The following is a 25,299-nucleotide window of genomic DNA, read 5'->3' on the forward strand; positions in this document are numbered from 1 at the left end:
ACTGTACTTTAAGTGCTAGACCTGCACTCCAAAAACTCTATTTCCAAGAAAGTGAGATAATCTTGTTTTTTGATTTAAAACGTTCAACCTTAAAATATTGTTATATCATGGCACTAACTATATAAAACAATGTTTTACACTTAAGCAGGTCATGTGAACGTCCACTGTCTGTTCACTCCTGTGTAAAGATTTTCAAAAGATATGTCTACTTTTAGAAATCACCACAGTTTCCAAGAACCTAGAGACCACATCCACTGTGGTATGTTGTAAAAAAAATTCTATTGTGCTTTTCAAATGATATGATAATGAGCAGTGGTTGTGAACAAGCAAGCAAATAGACAAAGCATGCACACATGTCTTGTGAAATTTTGCCCACAGATTTATCTGTGACCTCAAATCTGCATGTGAAACAGCAATGCTTCAAACAGGAACATGGTTGGTCACGTTCTCTTCCCCTTCTTATAAGGAAAGGGTTTGAACTCATTTCTTTTCAGAAGACAAAATGAATAACACATCTTGTCCTTGTGTCAATTTTGTCCTGTTTTCATCTCAGTATTCATTGTTGGTCTGGTAGCTAATGGATGAGGATTGAAGTCTTTGCTGCATAAATGGAAAAAACTGGGACATGTCAATGTTTTTGTTCTGAACCTTAGTCTTGCTGATATTTTGTATCTGCTCACACTCCCGTTTCTGATGGTGTAGTGTTTTATGAAGAGTAAACGGATGGGGATGATGAGCTCCATGCTTTGTTTTTCTTATGACTTTCTGATTTCGTACAAATGTTTAGCATCTTCATTTAAAATGTTAATAAAGTGATGTGACATGGTTTGAAAGAAACACCTTGAAGTTGTATCATGTGTCTTAACTTTTACAATTGAAATGGCCGATTATTCACTGTTGTAAATACTGTGAATGAGGTTTTTCACGTCTGTAGAGAGAAGAGTCACAGCAACACGCTGCACTGGGCCCTGTGGAAGGATGGAAGGTTAGTCTGACTGACTGACTGTCTGACTGACGGAGTCACTGTCTGATTGACTCACTGTCTGACTGACTGAAAATTGCAAGATTTCCCTCTGCTGAAATGTGGCTGGAACAGATTGCTGCCCTGATGCCGCTGGAGAAGTTGACTTGGGATTTGGGAACCATTACGCTTATTTTATTTTTGCTGTACCCTCACAAAACTTCAAATTTTCAAAGTTGCATTCTGTGTTGTGATGACTTTTGTACTTCTGGAGCAATTTCAGTCCAAAGTAAGTGCATTTGCAGCAGTTTTCAGCTCTCACCAGTGTGTCATGTGATCAGGCAGAGGGGGGAGCATGGGTGCTCCATGAAAATTGCAAGATTTCCCTCTGCTGAAATGTGGCTGGAACAGATTGCCGCCCTGATGCCATTACGCTTATTTTATTTTTGCAAAGACTCTGAACTGAACCCTCTTTTTTAATTTTTATTGCATTTATTGTTTGTGTGTTTGTCTTTTGTTATTGTAACCCCGTTCAAACTTTAAAACATTCACAAAACTTTTAATTTTCAAAGTTGTATTCTGTGTCGTGACATCTTTTTTACTTTTGGAGCAATTTAAGCCCAAAGTGGGGGCTTTTACAGCAGTTTTCAGCTCTCACCAGTGTGTCATGTGATCAGGCAGAGGGGGAAGCAGAGATTTTTTTTTTAGACCAGAAAAAATTCTAAACATGTCTCAGTCCAACAGTTTTAACTCTCCAAACATATCACACCTTAAAATGTTGCCACAAGCCTCCTCTCTCTCAAAATGTAAATATATTTCCCATAGGAATTATAGTTTTGAGATCTAAACCTTAATTGATAGTGAGAGCACTGTCACGCTCTCATTGACTGCAATACAATCTGCAGACTCTCAGTCTGCTCACTCTCCCATTTCTTAAACTTACAGATTCTCTCTCCCTTCAAACACTTTGTGCACATATTATACATCCTCATGCTCAGCAAGTCCTGCTGCCACTAATAATGTAGCCTACAAATCTCTGAGCTGGATGCTTCGTTTTAAGCAATTAAATTTCTCCTCAACAAAATGTGAATTTGTGCTCAGCGTTTCAGTGATCTTTGCTGGCTCAGTGGTTTAAGCCCCGTACACGGTCAGTTTCCCAGTTAGGTTACAAGGTTCTGAGTTTGATACCTGCTCATTGCAGCGTTCCTCATAACATCGCTCTTATGAATTAATATATCTTTATTATGTGTCAGAGCTGTAACCCTTTTTTTTTTTTTTGCAATTAAAAGTCCAAGTATGAAAATCTGATCTTGCTTACAGTTTGCTGTATTATGTGCTATCACAGAATTTCAATGCAATTCAGCTTCTAGCAATGAAGCAAAATCAATGTCAGCTTTCAGGTATCACAGCAATCTAGTTTAGAACTAGATTGCTGTGATTAGAACTTGACTCAAATTGCTTGATTTAGAACTAGTAGTATTTATAAAAAAATATTTTGATTTATAAATCAACTTTTACAGAAAAACAATAGTTATATACCATAAAATACCATAAAAATATCATAGGATTATACATATACTGTTAAATAAGGTTATAACAACCACAAAAACAGTGCAGGTTCCCAGTAGAATATTGTAGAAATTATCAAGATCCAATTTGACATAAAAGCTCTATGAGAACCATACAGGCCATACAGGAATATGAATGGGAAATTACAGTGATTTATCTACTGTCAGATATCTCTTTCACCGAGCTTAATAGCCTATTAGATAATAATTACGTTCAAACTTCATTAACTGTGCTAAAACTTGTCCTGAATGACACGCACTCCAGTCCCGAAGTGGGAGACTGGCATGGCTCCTTGCAGGCAGCAGAGTAAGGATTGGGTTGTATTTTTGGAAGGGTGTGTGTGTGTGTGTGTGGATTGGTCGCCTTGTTAGGTCTGCTAAAATATTTCCAACAGCAGCGACTGTCAGGAGATAGCTGGGTGGCAGGGACAGGGGGAAAGGGGCTTTTCTCTGTGGCCACCTGGAAAGCCATGTAAGATCACTGGCTTGTCAGGACGCAAATACTCAGAAATAATTCGGTAATTAGCTCCAAATTTAAAACAGCATACTTTATTATTCAGGGAGGAATCTGTAGATAGTTCATGAGTGAATCCAATCGGAGAGGACTCTTGAGTGGATTAATCTGAAGAAAAGGAGGAGAACAAACAAAATTGCGTAAAGTGCGCCCATGGACACGCTCAGAAATCCTCAAACCAACTCCAAAAGAAGACACAAGTTCAGCACCAAGGATATCTCCAAGCAGTTTTGATGTCAGGTGAAGGTGAAGTCAGACTGAGGGAGACTTTATCTTTAGCCAGGTAACAGACTGAACAGCTTTACTTTCTGATCGGTGCGTTATTGAGCCGCGGTGAGGCATGAGTGGAGGTCGCTTTGAGTTTGACGACGGCGGGGCTTACTGCGGAGGCTGGGAGGGGGGTAAAGCCCACGGACATGGCATCTGCACCGGACCCAAAGGCCAGGGCGAGTTCTCCGGCTCCTGGAACTACGGTTTCGAGGTGGTGGGAGTCTACACCTGGCCCAGCGGGAACACCTACGAGGGGTACTGGTCGCAGGGGAAGCGTCACGGTTTGGGAGTCGAAACCAAAGGACACTGGATTTACAAAGGGGAATGGACTCATGGCTTTAAAGGGAGATATGGCATCCGGCTCAGTGTTGGAAGTGGAGCAAAGTATGAAGGGACGTGGAATAATGGGCTTCAAGATGGATATGGAACAGAAACGTATGCTGATGGAGGTGAGATTTGCTGTACAGATTGCAGGGTTAGAAAGTAACGTTTAAGTACTTTTAAGTGTAAGTACATTTACTCAAGTGCTGTACTTAAGTACAGTGTTGATGTACTTGTACTATACTTGAGTATTTTCACTTGATGCTACTTTAAACTTCCACTCCACTACATTTCAGAGGGAAATATTGTACTTTCTACTCCACTGCATTTATTTGACAGCTTTAGATTTGACACAATGGATGATATTTTAAAATACAACACATTGTTAAAGATGAAACCAGCGGTTTCCAACCTTTTTGGCTTTTGATGTCTTACAAAAAGTAGTGTGTAGTCTGGGTCACATTTTAGATGACTATGAGTTGTTAACAGCTCCACCAAATAGTAATTTTTCCCTCTAAATGATCCAATATTTCACCAAAAATCAAAGATTAGAGAAAAAGTCCAAAAACTGAAAACAGATTTGTGTATCAGAACTTTGTTTTTTCTTCTTTCCTCTCCCATTAATCAATTCACGACCCCTCAGATTTATCTGGTGACCCTTGGGAGGGGCCCGACCCCTAGATTGGGAACCACTGGACTAAACTAACTAACTGTATATAAAGTAGTTGAAACTAGCTCCACCTCCAGCAGCTACAACAGTAACATGCTGCTCTAACACTGATGCTTCAGTATTAATAATCTAATGATGTCATATATAATTATATATCAGTCTGAGGGATCAAACCACTACTTTTACTGCAATACTTTAACTACATTTCGCTGCTGATAATTATGTACTTTTACATGAGTAGGATTTTTCAGCAGGACATTTACTTTTAATAGTTTTTTCTACATTACTGTATTGGTACTTTTGCTTAAGTAATGGATTTGAACACTGACAGATTGAGACTTTTGACTTTATTATAGAGCAAATAAAATGTGGATGTGTTTTCAAATTGCAACTGAAGACCTCAGCAGTGGTGTATTCAGATCCTTTAATAGAAAATACAAGCATGTCACTTAAGTAAAGTTTGAGGTATTATAAGCAAAATGTACGAAATATGTCAACATTATTTTTTATGTTACTTACTAGTATTTTACTGTTGTAGTTGGTTGAGGTGGAGATAACTTTACTTTTTTATCATCCTGCTGGGTGGTTAAATCTATAACATTGCATCATATCTTATAAGATGATCATATGTTTTGCTTATAAAATCTTATTCTGCAAACCAGCATCCAGATAAATGGAGTAAAAGTATAAAGTAGCATAAAATGGTAATACTCACAGAAATTTGTACTTAACTTCAGTACTTGAGTAAATGTACTTAGTTACATTTCATCACTGGACTGTTGCATTGAGTCAGTGGTGGAAAAAGTACTCAGATCCTTTAAAAGTAATCATAGGCCTGTCAAAATGTAAAAATACAAGAAAATGTTCACATTCAAATTCTTTGGTAAGTTAAAGTTCTTGTGCAAAAACCGCAAAGTATATTTAAAGTATAAAAAGTGAAAGTCAGTGTTTTATTATTATACATCATATGATGGTGGCTGGTGTTGTTGAAGTTACTACTTTATATACTGTTGCGTAGTTCCGTTTATTTCAATATATCATATTTTATAAACCGATTACATTTTATGTGTAAAACTTGAACCTGCTTTTACTTAAGTACAGAAAAATGTGTTTTCTTTACAGTAACAGCAAAAATTGCATTCAAAATCTTACCTAAGTAAAAGTACTTGTACAAGTAATGTACAATTACCTTAAATTCTGTTTTTTAAATACAGTGCTTGAGTAAATGTACTTTGTAATTAAAATGTAATTTCTTGTTAATAGGCCAGATCAGATTACATTTTAAGTGAGTTTTTTCGACTCATCATCCATGAGACTGTCTAGAGGAAACTAAATAAGTTAGACAAATAAAATCTATTGTGGTGATGTCTGCTTGTACGATAGCAGTGGTTTCCCTCCTTAACAGCTGACTCATCAGCTTTAAGGCCAGTCTGGTGGAAGTTGCCATGGGGGATGTGATAGCAGCAGATGTCAGGATGTAATAATAGCCCACGAGCCCCATGCCCTGCTGGCCTCACGGGCTGAGGCCTAGCTGTCACCGTAATCCACACATGTCAATTTTAGCATGAGTCCAGACCTCAAGATGACTTGTCAGTGGGTGCATTAATAAATGAGATTTTTCACACTATATAAATATCATGACAGTCTGGCAGATATAAAAATACGGATAGTTTTACAGAAGACTCTATAGCTAGGCTAGCAGCTCTGTGAGGCTGTACTTAGGCACTGCACTGCTTTGAGCTAAATGCTAATGTCACAATAAATTTGTTAAAATGTTAAGCAGGTATAATGTTTACCACGTTCATCATCTTAGTTTATCATGTTAGCATGCTAACATTTACTAATTAGCACTAAACACAAAGTACAGTTCAGGATGATGGGAATGTCATTAGCTTTGCAGGTACTTGGTCATAAATCAAAGTAGGTTATTGGACAAAATGATGATGGATGATGGCGCTAGATGAAAAGTCAGGAGATCATCAAAATTATTACAATTCATCCAGAGGGGAACATGAATGTATGGACCAAATTTTCTGACAATCCATCCAAACGTTGTTGAGACATTTCACACAAAACCACAAACATGAACGTCATGGTAGTATTAAAGGAAAAGACAGAGGATCACCAAAGTCAGTGAGATTCATCCTTAGAGGATCATGAATGTTTATACAAAACTTCATGGCAATCTGTCCAGTAGTTGTCGCCAAAGTTGTGAACCAGCCAACCAACGACAGAGTGACCCCATCCATTAAGCCATGCTCCTAGTGTGGCTAAAAATAGCCTCTGATGTTTGGTCTATGGTGCAGTTAGAAAATAATTACTCCTGGTTTTCGTATGTTTCCAGGTACTTTCCAAGGTCAGTTCACTGGCGGGATGCGGCATGGCTATGGGGTCCGTCAGAGTGTCCCCTATGGCATGGCGGCAGTTGTCCGCTCCCCTCTTCGTACCTCCCTGACCTCCCTTCGCAGCGAGCACAGCAACGGCACCGTCCTGCAGCAAGACATCCCCATCATCACAGCCACCAATGCTTCAGGTGAGGAGACACCTGTCGCCACCCCTACCCAGCTGGGACCGTCCCGTGGCGGCTTCGCCCTCACTCTCCAGGTGGACCCAGATGCCGTGAAACCAAAGAAAAAGGGCCTGTTTCGCAGGAGCTCCCTGCTGGGCAAGCTGAAGAAGTCCGAATCAAGCACCTCACTGTCCAGCCAGAAGAGCAAGATCAGCTTCCTGAGGACGGAATCGGCTCTCAGCTCCAACGCCAGCGACACCAACTCCACCATCAGCATCGGGGACGAGAGCCTGGCCGGAGCCGAGGACTTCCCCCCGGTGGAGGCCGACATTGACGCCACCACCACAGAGGTCTACATGGGCGAGTGGAAGAACGACAAGCGCTCAGGATATGGAATAAGCGAAAGGTCCAGTGGGCTGAAGTACGAGGGCGAGTGGCTCAACAACCAGAGACACGGCTACGGCTGTACCACCTTCGCCGAGGGAGGGAAGGAGGAGGGCAAATACATGAACAACATGCTGGTGAAGGCTATGAAGAAGAGGGTGATCCAGCTGAAGGGAACCAAGATCAAGCAGAAGGTGGAGAGGGCAGTGGAAGGAGCTCAGAGGGCTGCGGCCATCGGCAAGCAGAAGGCAGAGATTGCTGCTTCCAGGTAAGAATAGACGTGGAGAGATGATTCTCCTTATTGCTGTTTCATCTTGTTTAGCAGTGAAATGTTTATAAAGACAAACTGTCTTTTATAAGAACTGTTTTCACGCCTTACTATTACATTACATTTAAGTAAGAGTACATTCATTTTTCCGAAAAATAATTAAAGGACAAGTCTTATTTTCAACAATATTCATGTGCAGAGCCGAACGAACATGAATTTATATACTTACAAGTATTGTGTGTGTATCCAAAGCCTGATATATCTTATTCCTCTGTGCTGTAGACCTCCATCGTTGTCCAAAAACTATTAAAAACACGTCAATGAGCCACATCGCTGCACTGGGTGAATGTTCCTTCACCATGCAGATGACGGTCATGGTATGTTGTTGAGAAATGGCTCCAAAGACTAACAACAGCGGTCACATTTCTCTTCTCTGGAGAGTCGTTCTGCTGTTCTGTTTATGTTTCTGTACATTGTTCAAAGAACTTCAGTACAAATCCAAGAGGTATCACAGTAAGCTGGGAAAGCTCTGTAAATGGAACCGCGTTTCCACACATGCTCAGTGGCGTCTGCCTTACACAGAACTACTCTACCGAGACCGAAAACATGATCACTGTTATGAGTCTTTGGAGCCGTTTCTCAACAACATACCATGACCATCATCTGCATGGCGAAAGAACAGGTCATCCAGTGCAACGGTGTGGTTCATTGACATGTTTTTAATAGTTTTTGGAGAACAGCAGAAAAATAAGATATACCAGGCTTTGGATACACACACAATACTTGTAAGTGGGATCAATTTATTGCTGGTTTGGCTCTGCACATGAAATTTGTGGACAATAAGAAAAAAATTGCCATTTAACAACATTTACTGCTGTTCTGGAGGTATTTACAGAATCTGAAGACTCTGCTAACCACTTGGACAAAAAAATATTCTATCTGCTGCACATTAAAAAAGATTTTTACCAGTTTCTTAAGTTGCGTCTCTCTTTAATGATCCAAACAAAGATGAATCAAAAACATTTTAAATTTTTAAATAATGTGTTTATATTTTACAAAACAAGCTCATTTTATGTTTATACATTTATACCTGGACACGAAATATAGTCACAACTTGGGAAAACATTTAAAGATCATTTTTATTGTGCAGCGGAAGGAAACCTTTGCCATCCAGATGGCTAGTAGAGTCTTTAAAGATTCTGAAAATATCTTTTCACTGATCACTGGGTATTTATTTCTTCTCAAAAATCATTGCTTAGCGCTGTGATTCAGATATAAAGGTAATACATGAGAGGCACAAACTAGGGCTAGGTTTACTCAAAGGGCAGTGCACGAAGTTCAATGAGTTTAACAGTTCATAAAGAGACAATAACAATAAAAAGAGATACTTCATTCAGAGCCATCCACTCCCGAAAACACAACCAAAGAGAGTCATTATGTTCATTTAATACTCTATAATAGATTATGACTTCAGTGGCTAAAGTGTTTGTTAGGATTTCATATCATGTTCTGAGTATAGCCAGATGCTTAAATTCATTCTGTTTGTCTATCACAGTGCAATATAAGTAGTTAGGACTTGAATGTTGCTGATTTGTGACATTATTTTCTCAGTTTAGTCCTTGCAGTGATTGTGCCATTCGAAAAGACTGTTAAGAAAGACACAATATTACCTCACATCGTTTCTCCCTCATGTGTCTCTGTGTCTGTTGCTAAATCTGTCTTACATTTCCTCAGCTGTAATTTCTCACCACAACCTGCTGCAGTGACACAATTTGAACTGCACTAAACTTTAAAGCCTCAATGCCCAATATTGCAGCAGTAACTGTTTGACTACTTGACGGCTGATTTCATCTTCTCATCAATCTTTTCATCAATCTTCTTAGTGGGTGTTGAGATGATGAGAAAATGCTTTTTGCAGCAGGTTTATTTATCTTTGGTCAGTCCAGCTTGTTGCAGACAGAAGATCCAACACATAAAGTCCATAATGCAACAAAAGGTATCATTGAAGAACAGGCAACCAAGTAAATCTGGGCACAGAGTAGCTAATAAAAATACAATGAGACAAATTAATTATCAAATAAAATACAACATAAACGGGGCCATACATTTTCACAATACACATAGTGGGGATATTTATCTTCATGTTTCCCTCTTTATATGAATTAAACAATAATAATTAAGAGTTACGATAAGAAAAGTCTGCATGCAAGCAGCTGCTTGCTAATGCTAACATGCTAAAATGTTCACAGTGACAATGACAACAGGCTGGTGTTTAACAGGTATAATGTTTTTTACATTCACGTTTAGCGTGTTAGCATGCTAACATTTGCTAGTTAGCACTAAGCATTAAGTACAACTGTGGCTGATGGGCATGTTTTTAGTTTTGCAGGCATTTGGTCATAAACCTAAGTATCGGACAAACTGAAATTATGACCTGATTATTGCGCCAGAAGAAAAATCAGTCAGAGTTATTACATTTCATCCTGAGGTGGACATGAGTGTCTGAACCAGTATTTCAGTCTTGATCAAAGTGGTGGATTGATTGGCAGACCAAGACTGTTATCCCTAAAGCCAAAAATATGAGACCTAACTTAAGAAGCGAAACAAATACATGAATTTGGACTACATGTAAATTTACAGTGGTGGAATGAAACTAAGTACATTTACAAGTATTGTACTTAAGTACAGTTTTAAGGTACGTGTACTTTACAAACATGTCTGAGTTGTTTTCCGCTCCACCAAAGAGACATTTCCCCTCTAAACGTCTTACATGGTTTCAAATAAATAATGGCCCAAAGTGGTAAAACTCTCCAGTATTTCACAAAAATGCAAAGAATAAAGAAAATTTTGAAAAATGAATGAAAATCTATATAGCAGAACTTTGCTTTTTCTTCTTTCGTACCCAATCTATCTTCTCAACACCCATCAGATTTATTTTATCACCCTCACAAAGCAGTTCAAACTAGCCCCCGCTCGAGTAGGTACAAATATAAAATGCTGCCTATGCATTGACTCATCAATATTAACAATGTGCTTTTTTAAACTTGGTTTATATATCAGTTACAGCCCGATTATCTGAAAAATGTACTTTTACTTTAGTATTTTAAATAAATTTAGCTGGTAATACTTCTATACTTTTATTTAAGTAGGATTTTAAATGCAGGACTTTTACGTCTAATGGAGTATTTTTACATTGTGGTATTGATACTTTTACTTAAGTAAAGGATCTAAGTACTTCATCCACCACTGCAAATGTATGGCATCCTAATTCATGAGGCTGGGACAGTTTCATCTGGAATAGTCTCTTGCCAACAGTTAGAAACAAAACGAACACCTCTCTCATATCTGTCCGTTAAATGTGAAGCTATTGACAGCAGCCAGTTAGTTTAGCTTATCATTAAGATAACAGGGGAAACAGTTTGGTTAGCTCTGTCCACAGGGAACCAAATCTGTCTACCAGCACCTCTAAAGCTCACTAATTAACACGTTGTGTTTATGAGCTGCCTCCTGTAGCTTATCGATCTTCTCATCTAATGCTAATACCAGTGTGCTAAAGACAATGAATATGAGTATATTTGAACTTTTCTAATCACTGTGCATTGTTAAATCCATCAATCAAACTGTAGTGAGTCATGTTTTTCTTAGTAAGTATATTGTTCATACATACACGTCTACCATCAGTTTGTCTGTGACCGTACAAGGCGGTGGTGTTTTTCTATCTACAGCCATCTTTAGCACCTGAAATAAGTGTTTACAGCAGTGAGACTTGCACTGATGGACTGCAGACCCCTGTCCCAGCAGATTGAAATCTAAATATTTTATTCCAAGTATAAGCAGTATATAAGAGTTATGGGAAGGTTCTCATTGTATCACTGCTTTAAGCTCACCTACAGCAAATCCACAGACGCCAGGACAGAGCTGGGAATGGAAGCAAACACTTTTATTTATGTTGGACCGCTTTCAGCAACACCTTGGTGGCCTTTACTTTGTCCAAACCAAACATGCGAAACACATCTTCACCAAATCATTAATATATGAAACTTCTAACTCCTGGAAGACTAACTAAACAACAACCACTCCAGAGTGGTTCTGAACATTAAACTGAAATCCATTATTATATAAGCAGAGGAGACATGACACATCTGTTCCTGGCAGTGGTTTCCTCACTCTATGATCTTTTGGCAATGAAGTTGAGGGTTAAAAATACATGTACAACCTGTGCACTGCATGGCCATGCCAGACCTGGCCTCTTGAAGTCCAGTTAGCTAAGCATTCACTGGCATTCAGACACTCTGTGGACATTGTTCTGTTGCGTGGGCTGGCAGCCGGGCGTCTGGAGTAGGACCTGTGTGGCAGGACAGGGTGTAAATGACGCACACACAGGGGCCCGGTGGTCAGAGGAGCTCTGACTAAATATGGACAGGCGCACTCCTGCTGTATCACAATCACAGGGGAATGCAACAGCTGATTATCCCCCCTCCCCCTGCCTCCAAACTCCATTTTTCCTGCCTCGTCATAGACACACATCCAGACTGTTTTCTTGTGCTGAATCGCAGTGGCTCTTTCTTTTTTGTGCACGCCTAGGCCTACAACTTTACTCACTCATGTCCTGTTATAGGAAATCTAATACTTGCCTCTAGTTGCACACAACTCTGCTCCATACTCCATACTGTCTGTTTCACTGTCTGTCGCCCTCTATGAGCTTTAGCTCCGCTGCTAACAGTTACAGATCACAGATCCCGGTCTATCTTGCGTCAGCAGTGGTGTCAAATGCTTCCCTGGATATAAATATTACACAGCTCATGAGCGAATGCTTGGGTATAAAGGGTTAGCGTATATATGTACCACACCTAGCTTTAGTTGTGCGGCTTGGCTTACATACTGTACTGCTGAGATGTGCATTTTGTGTCGGTGAGCAATCAGCTGGTTGTAACACTTGTAAACAAAGTTCAGTTCTGACTTCAGCTCGAGACTATTTGCAAGTTATTTATTTAATGACAAATAATGTCATAGAGGAAAAATAACTTATCAGTATTAAGATAAATTGCCTTATATGAACTCTTAGCAATGTTGCAATAATGAGGTTGCAAGTAGCACATAATATGTGTATATTTTGGCAAAGAGATTTAATTACGCTCTGAAACATTTACTCGTCTTTATATAGAAACTAAATCACTCCTTCACACTCCCTCTGTCTTTCCCTCTCTGTCTCTTAAACACACACACGCTACACAGTTGAATAGGACCCTCCACAAAGATCCAGTGGCACATGCCAGAATGACAGAGTATCTCTTCCCATCAGCGGGCTCCAGGACAACTGCAGTGTGACAAAAAACAGATGGTTAGAAAACAGCAGAACAGTAGGACCTGTCTTAAGAAGAAGACGTTTGCACAGGCTGTACAGTAGGATTTACAGTATAGACTGCTCTGTGATCTCATAGGTTCGAGTGGGGACGGCAGTTTTTCACAACTGAGCCTCTTCCTACAGCTGATGTCTCATCACTCCTCAGAGTGCAATGAGCGTCTCCTTAAGGCAGCCCTAAAAGCATAAACGGTATTTAGGTCACAGTGTCAAATGTCATGTTTGGTTGCGGAGAAACGCTGAAGGCCAACACAGACTGCAGCAGTAATACAACTTAAAGGGTCACTCCAGTAAATTCTGACCTGAATTCTTTTGTTCTTTTGAAGGGGAGGGGCATATCAAGATCTGACAGATATTAATGAGAGATTACAGTGTCTCTGATAATAGATTATCGTGTCATCTTGTGGACTGCAGAAAACGTAAAGCGCCTATCATAAAAATTTTTGTATTAATACTGGATCACATGTGAAGGGGGTTTGCCCATAGGCATAAATTACAGATAATTATTATCCCACCTCTGCAGTTCTCTACAATTTACGCAGCATTTTAGCGTCATTCAGCTCATTGTTTAATGGCCTGCAACTTTACTGCTCTGGTTCACTCACACTTCACTCATCAGCATCGTTTCCAGATGATGAAAAAATGGTGAAAAAGCTCTGATAAGCCAACTGTACACAACCTTCTAAAGGAGAGTGAATATTGGACTTACATTCACCAGGCGGCCAGAAACACAACTCCAAATGAATGATCATATTGCTCTGTAACTGTGTGGAAATACATAACATGCTTTTTGTGATTTTCTCTTCCTTTATATACTGTTATGATGTTGGATGTCTGTGTTAAACATGTGCACTTTTCACATATGAACTCTGGACAATGTCCGGAGAATCAGGTCTGGACATGCGCTGGTTTTAATTAAAGTACAAGTACCTGAAATTGTACATGTACTTAGTTACTTTCCACCACTGCTGAATACTTATCTCCATTTAGTGAGCTCTGCGGTGGATGTTAGTTTGCTGGAAGAAGCCATCTGCCGCCATCCTTTCTCCTCCTCCCACCCACTGGCAAATTACCAGCAGAACTGAGTGGCTGCCATTTTGTCAACTATTAAACACACAGCTCTGTTTGAAGGGAACCAGGAACCAAATGAATGTGTTTCTGGCACATATGTTTGTTATGACTGATTTAAGATTGTTACATTAATGTTTCAGCAAACCAACTCCAGGAAATCTGTTGTTACTAAAATGTGAAACATCATAAATAGAAATAGAAAATGTAAGTATTTGGTCCTCAAGAGCCACATTTCAGCAACAACCAACATAAAGCTCAAACATTTAATATATCAGTTGAATGTGTTAAATGTGGTAATAAATTATTAGTATATACTGTATGTATATACATATATATATATACTCACCAAGTACTTTATTAGGAACACCTGTGTAATCTAATGCAATCCAATGCAACAGCTCTGCCATAAATTCTACTTTTACGAAGCTTATACATTTTCAGTTTTTGTTGACATTGTCAGAAAGGTGATAATTCTATTTTATGTATGTTATTGAGATCATAGTGAATGGTGGTGGTGTACAGAAGCCGAGAACGGCTGTGCTTGCAATTGTTTTTTTTAATGCCGTTATCTCGACTTCACAAGTTAATTATAAACAGCAGCTTTCATTATTATAACTCTACATTTATTTAGTGGTTTTAGTGTAATTATCATCGTGCATGTTTGAGCGGATTGTGTGTAGAAGTTCCTGGAAGAAGAGGTGCTGACTGTGTGGACAGGTGGAGCTCATATATATATCAAACAGGAAACCTCAGGAGTCTCTAATTGTTCCAGTGGGAAGCACCTTCCCCACTGAGTCTTGAAGTGGATAGGAGGCTATTTTCAGCTCCGTGTAAAGTTACAGTATGTCAAGTATCCACAGAGTAATCACAATCAGTTATTCTCCCAGTTAATGTGGAACAAATATCAGCAGCCTTGAACTTTCAGTATTCACCGCTGCTGGGTTTTAGCCAAAATCAGCCTGCTGTCACCTTAAGAATATATCAAAAATAAAGGACTTAGCTTTTGTGTCATCCGCTCTAATGATGTCTTTACAGCCCTCTCTAGAAACAAAAACATGGATGACATTAGTCCACTTAGATCTTTACACTTCCTGTTTGTTAAAAAGTTTATTTCAAAATACTACTGTTGGTTTATAAAGCACTGAATTGTTTATGGTCAAAAAACATTCCTGATCTGCTGCTACGTTATAAACCGTCCAGACAAACCGTCCAGAAAGTTGATTTCAAAATATTATTGTTGGTTTATAAAGCACTGAGTGGTTTATAGCCAAAAAACATTTCTGATCTGCTGCTATGTTATAAACCGTCCAAACCTCTCAGGTCGTCTGGGACAAGTGTGCTTTCTGTCCCAGTGTGCTTTAGTCAAAACTAAACATGTATTTAAATGTCTCATCTAACTCTCAGTTCTTTTATTTTAATTATAAAAAAATAGTAAAATTGAGACTATTTATTCATATCTCATATTGTATTTTAAGCTTATTTTTGTCTCCCTTTTATTTTACTGTTTAAATCCTGTTTAAATGTGTCTTTTTATATTGTCGTGTGTTTCTCTTATATCTTGTTGTATGCATTTTATTTTTATGTCAAGCACTTTTAATTTCCATGTTGTCGAAAAGGCACTATACTTTGTTCCAGACTGAAATATCTCGACAACTGTTAGATGGATAAGATTAGATGGATTCATGTTCCCCCAAAGATCTGGTGACCTCTTGAATTTTCATCTAGTGTCGCCATCAGGTCAAAGCACAGCCTCAGTTGTACTTTGTTTGACAAACTAAGGTTGTGAACATTGTACCTGATAAACATCAGCACTCACAATGACATTGTCCTTGTGTGCATGTTAGCATGCTTACGTTAGCATTTAGCTCAAAGCAATGCTATGCATAAGTACAGTCTCACAGAGCTGCAAGTGTGGCTTTAGACTCTCAGTGTTGTCACTAAAGAAAAAAGCTGGGACATGGAGGAAAATCATCTGAAAAACACAGACAGAAAGTTGAGGATTACAAAAGTGTTGCATTATGGGTGAATCCTCCAGATCTTTAACTGTTGGTCTTAACTTTCCTGAGCTTGTGTAGCAAAATGACTCTTGGCTTTACTGTTCTAGTGACTTCTCTGTCTTGTCGTACCCTCTCCGTCTCTCTGTCACGTAGAAATATCTGTGTTGATGGAGCCCCCGGTAACTTGCCAGCAATAACTCATAGACTCGCTGGGGGCGATAAAAGCATAATTTATTTCTGTCCCTGTCCAACAGCAGAAAAAGACACCTCCTCTAATAATACTAATGAGCCACATGACAGACAGCCATCCATTCCTGGCCTTCATTTCAACATGATTGAATACTATAAACAAGCCCTGTGTTGTGGTATTTTTGGTCAGTCTTAAATTGTTTTAATCCATTATATTCAAAGACCACACATGATGTTTAAGTAGGAAGGTCAAGATCAAGGTCAAAGTGTATTAAAACATCCATTAAGATATGACATGATGACCTCCATGATAGCTGAGAGAGCAAATGAGTTGTAATAAGGCTGCAACTAATTAACTACCAAGTAGTTACCGAACTGGTTATTTTTTATTATCAATTAATCTTTACGATTAGTAAAGTCTATATATCAGTCTATAAAGGAAGTCATTTGAATAGCTGGGAGCAGTTTATTGTTATTTTTGCTGTAAAAATTATGATTTTTTTGTTACAAATTTATTTTCCATTGATCTAAATGATTAATTGACTAATAATTTCAGTTTTATGTGACACTTTGTTGGCTGATTATGTGTGGCAGCAGAACTGCACCATTAAACTATTATTCTAGTAAAGAAGCGTATTAAGTTTTTCAAGACTTAAAAGAGTTTTGCAAACTGAGGTCAAAGGCTCTCATCTGAGAGATGTTGTCATATTCATTAATTTCCACTGTAGTTTCACAATCTGGAAAATGTGCTTGTTGGCTTTCTTGCCATAAGTTAGATGAGAAGATCAATTCCACTCTGTTTTTTTTATGATAAACAGTGTAAACTATAGCCAGCAGCCACTTAGCTTAGCATAGCGTAAAGAGTGGAAAAAGGGGGAAACAGCTAGCTCAGCTCTGCTCAATGGTAACAAAATCTGCCTACCAGCACCTCCAAAGCTCATTAAGTAAGATGTTATTTCACATTTGTTTAATATGACGGAGCCAGGCTAGCTGTTCCCCCCTGTGTTCAGTCTTTGTGCTAAGCTAAGCTAACTCCCTCTTGGCTTCATATTTATCGTACAGATATGCGAGTGGTAGGCCTCTTGATCTTCTTATCTAACTAACAGCAAGAGAGTGAATGATTGTATCTCCCTAAATGTTTAACGGTTCCTTTAAACATGTACATTGTTAGATACCAGCACAAATGTTATTTTCCGGGCATGAATAATATGTCACCATATCAGACTGACTTCTTTCTTTCTCTCTTTTATAACTCATGCCACTAACAGTAAAATTAAAATATGACATCCAGATGATCATCTTACTGGTGATTTATGAATTGTGTTCCATGTGTCCCCTCTAGGACGAGTCATGCAAAGGCCAAGTCAGACGCAGCTGAACAGGCTGCTCATGCCTCCAATAGTGAGTCCAGCATTGCCAGACTGGTGGCCAAAGAGCTCTCCCCTTCCTTCTACCAGCCAGGTCAGTCAATGTCAACTTCTCATCTGAGAGGGATACTGCAAAATGGATAACAACATGAAGAAAGTACCAACTTAACAGCTATTATTATGATGTTACGTCTTTGAAAAAAGCTAATATGGTAGTTTTGCCTCATGAGAAGAACTGTATGAAGAAATTGATGGTTCAAAGTGAAGACTTCAATATATATTTGAAGGATATGGCTGCCAATTTTCTATATTTTTCTTATTGTCAATAAATCTCGTGCAGAGCCAAACAATAACTTACAAGTTTTGTGTGTGTATCCAAAGTCTGATATATCTTATTCCTCTGTGCTGTAGACCTCCGTTGTTGTCCAGAAACTATTAAAAACACACCAGTGAGCCACACCACTGCACCAGGTGACATCGTCCTTTGCCATGAAGAGTACAGTCAGGTTAATTTGTTTAGAAACAGTTCCAAAGACTAATAACAGCGATCACATTTCAGTCTCTGGTGAGTAGTTCTGTGTAAGGCAGATGCCACTGCATGTATGGGAACATGGCTCCATTTACAGAGCTTTGCTAGCTTGTTTTGCTACATATCACAACCTCTTCACTTCGTACTGAAGTTCTTTGAGAAATTTACAATGTCGTATGAAGTCAAGAGGTTGGGTTATGTAGCACAACAAGGTAGCAGAGCTCTGTAAAAGGAACCACGTTCCCGCACATGCTCAGTGGCATCTAATGTACACAGAACTGCTCTCCGGAGACTGAAAACATGATCGCTGTTATTAGTCTTTGGAGCGCTTTCTCAACAAACTGATGTACCAGAACTCTTCGGGGCAAAGGAACATATCACCTAATGCAGCAATGTGGCTCATTGATGTGTTTTTAATAGTTTTTGGCCAGCAACGGAGGTCTATGTCACAGAGGAATAAGATATATCAGGCTTTGGATGCACACACAATACTTGGTAGTAGGATCAAATTATTGTTGATTTGGCTCTACACAAGATTTGTTGACAATAAGAAAAATATAGAAAATCACCAACCTTATCCTTAAAACATTTATTTTCACTTGAAATCTGATGCCATAACATGACATCCCAGTCTCTCCCAAAAGGAAACAGCAAATATAAAATCATGTGTCTAGTTTTACACTGTGTCCCTGCATGTACCTCCAACTTGAGCTAGTGGATCTTTGGCTGAGGCTCACCACAAGGGTAGTCGCATTTGAATGTCTAAAAATGGAACATCTTATTGGGTCGAAGGGAACATATCAGTTTCATTGGGAGTCTGGCGACACACACTTACACATTCACACAAAAGCACAGGAGCTATTTAGGAGCATCTTGCATTCTCCCTCTGCTGTCTCCCTCAATAGAGCTTAAAGGAATCAGACACAGACAGACAGAAAGAAACTTTCTGAGTGGCTGCCCAAATTGTCTCTGACCAATACTACAAATGGATGAGGCCTGGCTGAGTCCTGCTCTGCATTCTTCCATGAAAGATCTCTCACCAAGGAGATAACAACACAGGCGGACAGTGTCAGTGTGTGCCGAGTTATTTTTACTGGATAAAACAACGCTGTAGCCTCATGATTTAAAGGAGTATAGTGATATGTTCTTATTTTCAACAAATTTTATGAGAAGACCAAAATCAACAATTAAAGTGCTGTCTGTGTAGCCAAAGCCTGATACACTGTATCTTATTCCAGCTCCATTTTTGTCCAAAAACAGACAGTGTCAGTGTGTGCACCATCTGGTTTATTTTTACTAGAGAAAACAAAGCTGCAGCCTCACAATTTAATGTCCAGTGATATTCTACATTTTTATTTATTTCAACAAATTTCATGACCAAAACCAACAAGCGCAATTTATGTACAAAAACTATTAAAAATATGACAGTGAGCCATACTGTTGCACTGGCTGACATGTTCCTTAATTACCATGAACACACACACTGTATTTATTTTGATTCAATCCCACACATACCATCCTGCTGCCATCAATACACACTAGAGCACCAAATGTGTTTTAATCCACTGCTGAAACAAATTAACTCCTGTTTGAGTAATGTTTGCTAAAAGCTGCTTTAGGAAATTATCCAGCATTTTTAAAAATGGAACAGTATATTCATGACTCATTTTTTAAAGATTTACGGCTTTGAGCTGAAAGCTAAAGATATTGTAGAGAATTCATAAAATATTGAGAAACACACACATTGTTGGTTTTGGCATTTTCATGACTATTTGTCAGCAATAACATAAATATAGAATAATGCCAGGCTTATCCTTTTATATTAAGTAAACCTTTCTACTTCTTACATAAACATTTTCACTCTTCAAAAGTTTATCTCGATTCCCACTGAAAATTTGACATCATGGTGAAGAGTATTTCTTTGGCATTTACACCTTTTCTCTCTGAAAATGTGCATTGAAGGGCAGCTACCTCTAACTCCAGTAGTCTCCGTAGCTGCATCCTGTGGTCACTGGAAATTATTTTAGTTTATGGAGAGGGAGTGGCATAGCTATAAAGTCGATTACTGAGATTTAAGGTCTTTCTTCTGGTATTTACTTCCTGATATTTTAGTCAAAGGAAATTAGTCTAGTTTAGGAGTAGTCTTATGAAAAAGTCAGTTTCTAAAATGACCTTCAGTAGTTTTCTCCTAATGTATTCAACTGTAACCAGCCTTGTATGGGCAGAGAAACGAGGGCTCCGTGATAATTATGTTAAAGAGCAGAAATGTATGTTTTTATCCAGTTATGACACCAATCATTCTGAGCTAAACAAAAACGCAAATTTGTCTGACTGATAATTATCGAATTTTTATAAGATCAAATATTCTCCAAGGAACAAAACATATATATATACATATATGTATATTGAGACTCTCTGAACTTTTTAATATACTCATTGAACTGGTCTTATGCAGGTCCGGAGTATCTGAAGAAGAGAGTGTTACAGGAGGTTGTGGAGGGCAGTGAGAACACAGATACAGTCATGCATGAGCCGCTGCTGGCTGAGGAGGAGCCTCTGCCTACACCACCCGAAAGCCCGCTCATGAATGAATTGGACAGCCTCATGCCTGGCTCGTCCCCAGGCCGCACCCCCTCCCCCAGCCCAGGCATCATCAGCAAGGAGGACCCCAAATTCCTCAGTCCAGGCAGCTGGAATGAAGACAAAACCAGCAAAGGTGGTGGCAGTAAACCCAACAGCAGGCCCAGTAGTCGCCCCACTACACCTTCTGCTCCGGCCTCGGCTGCACCTGAGGGCAGTCGTGGCCCCTCTCGCACCCCCAGCCGTCAGAGCAACAAGATCGAGCAGGGCTCCGACCTGGAAATCAAGCCCCTGCAGAAGTTTGACTCCGAGGCAAAAGCTCCAGACGTCACTCCTGCTGCTGCTGCCCCTGTAAGGAATAGCCTCATCTCCCCAGATGAAGAAGAAGTGCCTCGATCCTCCAAAGTGTCGTCCAAAGCTATCACCCCCGAGCCTAAAACAGCAGCGCTCAAAAATGAAAGAGCTCCGTCAGTCCATGAGCGAGCGTCGTCCTTCTCTGAGAACAAAGTGGAGTCCAGGGAGGTGAGCAGGCCTTCAAGCAAAGCAGAGACAAAACCATTACCAAAACGACAACCCAGCCCCGCTCCATCCCCAAAACCTGCACCCAGACTTGAACCTAAGACAGTACACAAGCAATTTGAAGCCAAAGCCACAGCTGCCAAACTAGCACCGAAGGTGGATCCCAAAGCAGAGGCCCGAGTGAAGGCCACGGTCTCGAGCCAAAGTAAGGAGATGATTGCAGAGTCTTTGGAGGTGGAGGTAAGACAGCACATATTCACATTGTCTCACATTTATTCATTTATTTATATATTTTTTGTGACAAGAAATCCTCTATTTTAAAGGAAATTGTTGCCGATTTTCTATATTTTTCTCGCTGTCAACAAATCTCATGTGCAGAGCCAAACTAACAATGAATTGATCCTGCTTACAAGTATTGTGTGTGTATCTATTTATTTCTTATTCCTTTGTACCATAGACCTCCATTTTTGTCCAAAAATTATTGAAAACACACCAGTGAGCCACACCACTGCACTGGGTGCCATGTTTTGGGCGTGGTAGTTTACTGAGAAACGGATCCAAAGACTAGTAACAGAAATCATGTTTTCAGTCTCTGGAGAGTAGTTCTGTGTACGGCAGACACCACTGCGGTTGTGCAGGAACGCGATTCCGTTTACAAAGCTTTGTTAATTTGTTGTGATACATATCACAACCTCTTGACTTTGTACTGAAGTTCTTTGAGAAATGTATAATGTTATACAAAGTGCTCAGTGGCGTCTGCAGTACAAGGAACTTCCTGATAATGTTATCGCTGTTATTAGTCTTTGGAGCCATTTCTAAACAAACTTTAGTGGCGGCAAAAGCAGAGGACTTCAGTACAAAGTAAAGAGGTTGTGATATGTAGCACAACAAGATAGCAAAGCTCTGTAAACAGAACCATGTTCCTACACAAACACAATGACGTCTGCCGTACACAGAACTACTCTCCAGAGACTGAAAACGTGATCCCTGTTACTAGCTTTTGGATCCGTTTCTCACAAACTACCACGCCCAAACATGTCACCCAGTGCAGCGGTGTGGCTCATTGATGCGCTATTAATAGTTTTTGGACAACAACGGAGGTCTGTGGCACAGAGAAATAAGATATATCAGGCTGTTGATACGCACACAATACTTATAAGTAGATCAGTTCATTGTTGGTTTGGCTCTGCACATGAGATTTGCTGACAATAACAAAAATATAGAAAATCACCAGCCATATCCTAAAAACTATAGCTCACATAGATATTAACAAGAGTAGAGTTAAAGTCTAGACATCATCTAATGCCATTAAATGTCCATGTCACCATCCAAGTAAAGAACTATATTTGACTTTGGAGAGTAAGCTAACATACTGTTCAGGTCAAAGGGGACACATTTTTATATTTGAGAGCAAAAAAACACTCTAAACACCTTTCTTTTAACCTGAAATTTCATGGGTGACTTTTCCCAAAGTGACCCAGAATATACAATAATGGCAATAGTTCGACTTTTTATTATATTTTTGTGCAGCTGATGCACATTTTTGTACACAGAGGGTGTGTAAATTTGACCCGTATTTATACAAAAATTACCATTCAAAAATATTATATATATTGTTGCCTTCTTCATGTTCAGTAACATTTATTGAAATCATGTCTTCTGTTTTAGGTAACACACTGTATGACCATAAAATAGTGTGATTGTAAATGTTTTTTTTCTCCAGAAACAAAATTGTGTAAAACCTAAAGAATATACCCCCTCTGCTCTCTGAAAGCTTCATTAAGGATTAATGAGGAGATATTTATGAATAAAAAATAGATTTGTGGTTCAGAAGTTTGGTACAGAGACTAATTATGAGGGATAATGTGAAGGGTCAGAATATGTAATTTTACACATTTACAGGATGTGAAACTTAACAGCTCATAATCATACAGTTACGTTTATTTCAATCAAACATTAGTAATTGACTACATGCGCTGTTCTCACATGTTCCTTTGTTTTCAAGGGCCCAAACACCATAATGATCTGCATGGTAATCCTGCTCAACATCGGCCTGGCCATTCTCTTCGTACACATTTTGTCATGAGACACTGTCCACCATCTCAGGTAATAAACACGACATGCATGTTTAACGATATGCAGCTTTAAAAAAAAAAACATTTCCTTGCTGCTGCTTATATTGTTTGTAGGTGAGTGAAAGAGGTACATAAAAAGACAAATGCTGTTCCCCTGCAGGTCACCAGCAGTGTTGGAGAGAGATGGCCTGCAGCCTCCTCAGTGAGGACCAGAGATCAAAGAGACCGCTGAGGGGGACAAAAAAAAAGCAAAAGCCTCATGCAGACAGCCGCAGCTCTTCTAAAGGTTTTTGTTGGTGTGACTGTGTGAGGCTCTGTGAAGCTGCTCTCTTTCCAGACGTTAGAGAAACTGAAGGACATTGACTGACTGAAATGATTCAGTACATCAGAATATGATGATGTTTGTGTGTTCAAGTGGCAGGGAGTAGCGGGTGGGGGTGGGGGAGGGAGGGGGTGGGTCTCGGTGCTTACACTAGAAAAGCAGGGTGGGATAGTATGCACTGAAGAACAACTTTGTCACAGTGTGTGTCAACTTTTTTGCAAAACGCTTTAAACTACATCCTTAATTGGCACACACTGACAGATTAGACAAACTCAGTAGATTATTATGTATTGTCACAAGATATGTTTGTTTGTGTTAATGTAATGCCAGCTGAAGGAATGATGTTAACATACAGTATACAGACTGATTTTTTTTTTTTTTTCCGCACTCTGCCTTGAACTTGATTGTTTGGACACAAAGACAACTGCAGCAGATGTGTGAAGGATTTGAGAGTCATTGTTTTAATTATCTGCAATGTCCAACATATGGTAAAAAAAAGCTGAAAAGGATTGATTAGGTAGCAGTCTGAAATGTGTAATTAAGTGTGTCGGTCCTTTTGAAAAGCTCTCCAGAGAATACTGCGTACTGTAGTCATCCAATGCTGCTGTAAAGCCAGGTTTTCATCTTGTTGCTCTTCACTCTCTTAAGAAAGAATCCAAAGCATCCGTTGAGTTGCATTTCGGCTACTGCATCCTGCAAAATCTGTATTTTGAGACTGTGGTGTACTACACTGTGAAATTTTATGTTTTCACTGGGATTTCTGTGCATTTATTGTCATAACTGCTGCACTGGTTTCGGAGATGATGAACCAAATAGAGAAGGAGAAATAGGAAGCTTAAGAGTGTCACTGCTAATGACTGTATGTTCCTGTGGTGTTTGTAATGCAGTCATGTTAAACATAAAGGTGGTTTTAAGTGAGAGTTGTGTATGTTATGCAATAGATAAGAAAGCAGAAAATGGGGGCTGGGAGCCGGGATCTGTTAGTAAGTAGAGCTTCTTATTTTAAACAATCACTGTATGTCGGAGCAGTGGGAGCTGCAGCAGGGAGGCTGGGATGATGTGTGTTTTTTTTGTCTGTTAGCTTTTGTGTTGTTCATGGTTTCATGTTTAAGTCTAGGAAAAAACGTCCGCACTGTTCCACACCGCAATATATTCAGGGCCTGTCGTGCTTTAGAGCAAAATACGAGTTCAACTTTTGTACGCATGAGGGCACATGGTGTGTATGTGTCTGTAATTTTGTACCTTTTTGAAGTGCACATCTTTTCAGCATTCAAAATACACTGTCGTCAGGGTTTTTTTGTCAAAGAAATATGCAATCCTAAATTTATTTATTTCCCTAAAGAGTCAGTCGGATTACCTCATGAATGTGAGATGGAGCAAAATATAGATTGATGATTCTTTAACTCCATGTCTTACATAAAGAAGAGCACTCTCCGGATATTTCTCTGTTGTTCTTTCACCCATTAATATGTAGATTTTAAAATTAAGATTTTTTTGCCTTTACAGTTTGCAAATAAACACGCAGGCGACTGGTTGTGCATCGTTTTCATGCAAAAAGAAAAGTAAAAATCTACAGCAATCTACAAAAAAAGCTACTCCCATGATCTTACATTTGGTAGTTTATTCTAATTAACAACAGAAGAGACGTACTGTTAGATGACCTTAATGGTAAGTGCAATGAAACAGTATTCATATAGTTCAGTGTAATGTAGAAGCCATTTTGTTTTGTCTGTTTTAGTGCAGTAACATTGCTGAATTTGAGGAAATGCATTTGTGGTCATAATTACAAAGCTGAAATTAAATAAAAAAAAACTTTTACAACA

At 39.2% G+C, this 25,299-nt stretch overlaps 1 protein-coding gene across 1 annotated transcript; it reads left to right on the forward strand.

Annotated features, from left to right (window-relative positions):
- The first annotated feature begins 2,923 nt into the window (after window positions 1-2,923).
- On the forward strand, window positions 2,924-25,299 carry jph2 (junctophilin 2). The gene is made up of 6 exons (XM_067593257.1): window positions 2,924-3,762; window positions 6,649-7,465; window positions 17,427-17,545; window positions 20,436-21,319; window positions 23,085-23,185; window positions 23,315-25,299. The coding sequence occupies exons 1-5, from the start codon at window positions 3,384-3,386 to the stop codon at window positions 23,163-23,165; spliced, it is 2,280 nt and encodes a 759-aa protein (XP_067449358.1). The 5' UTR covers window positions 2,924-3,383; the 3' UTR covers window positions 23,166-23,185; window positions 23,315-25,299.

This window comes from Thunnus thynnus, chromosome 6 (assembly GCF_963924715.1).
Source record: "Thunnus thynnus chromosome 6, fThuThy2.1, whole genome shotgun sequence".
Classification (NCBI taxonomy): domain Eukaryota; kingdom Metazoa; phylum Chordata; class Actinopteri; order Scombriformes; family Scombridae; genus Thunnus; species Thunnus thynnus.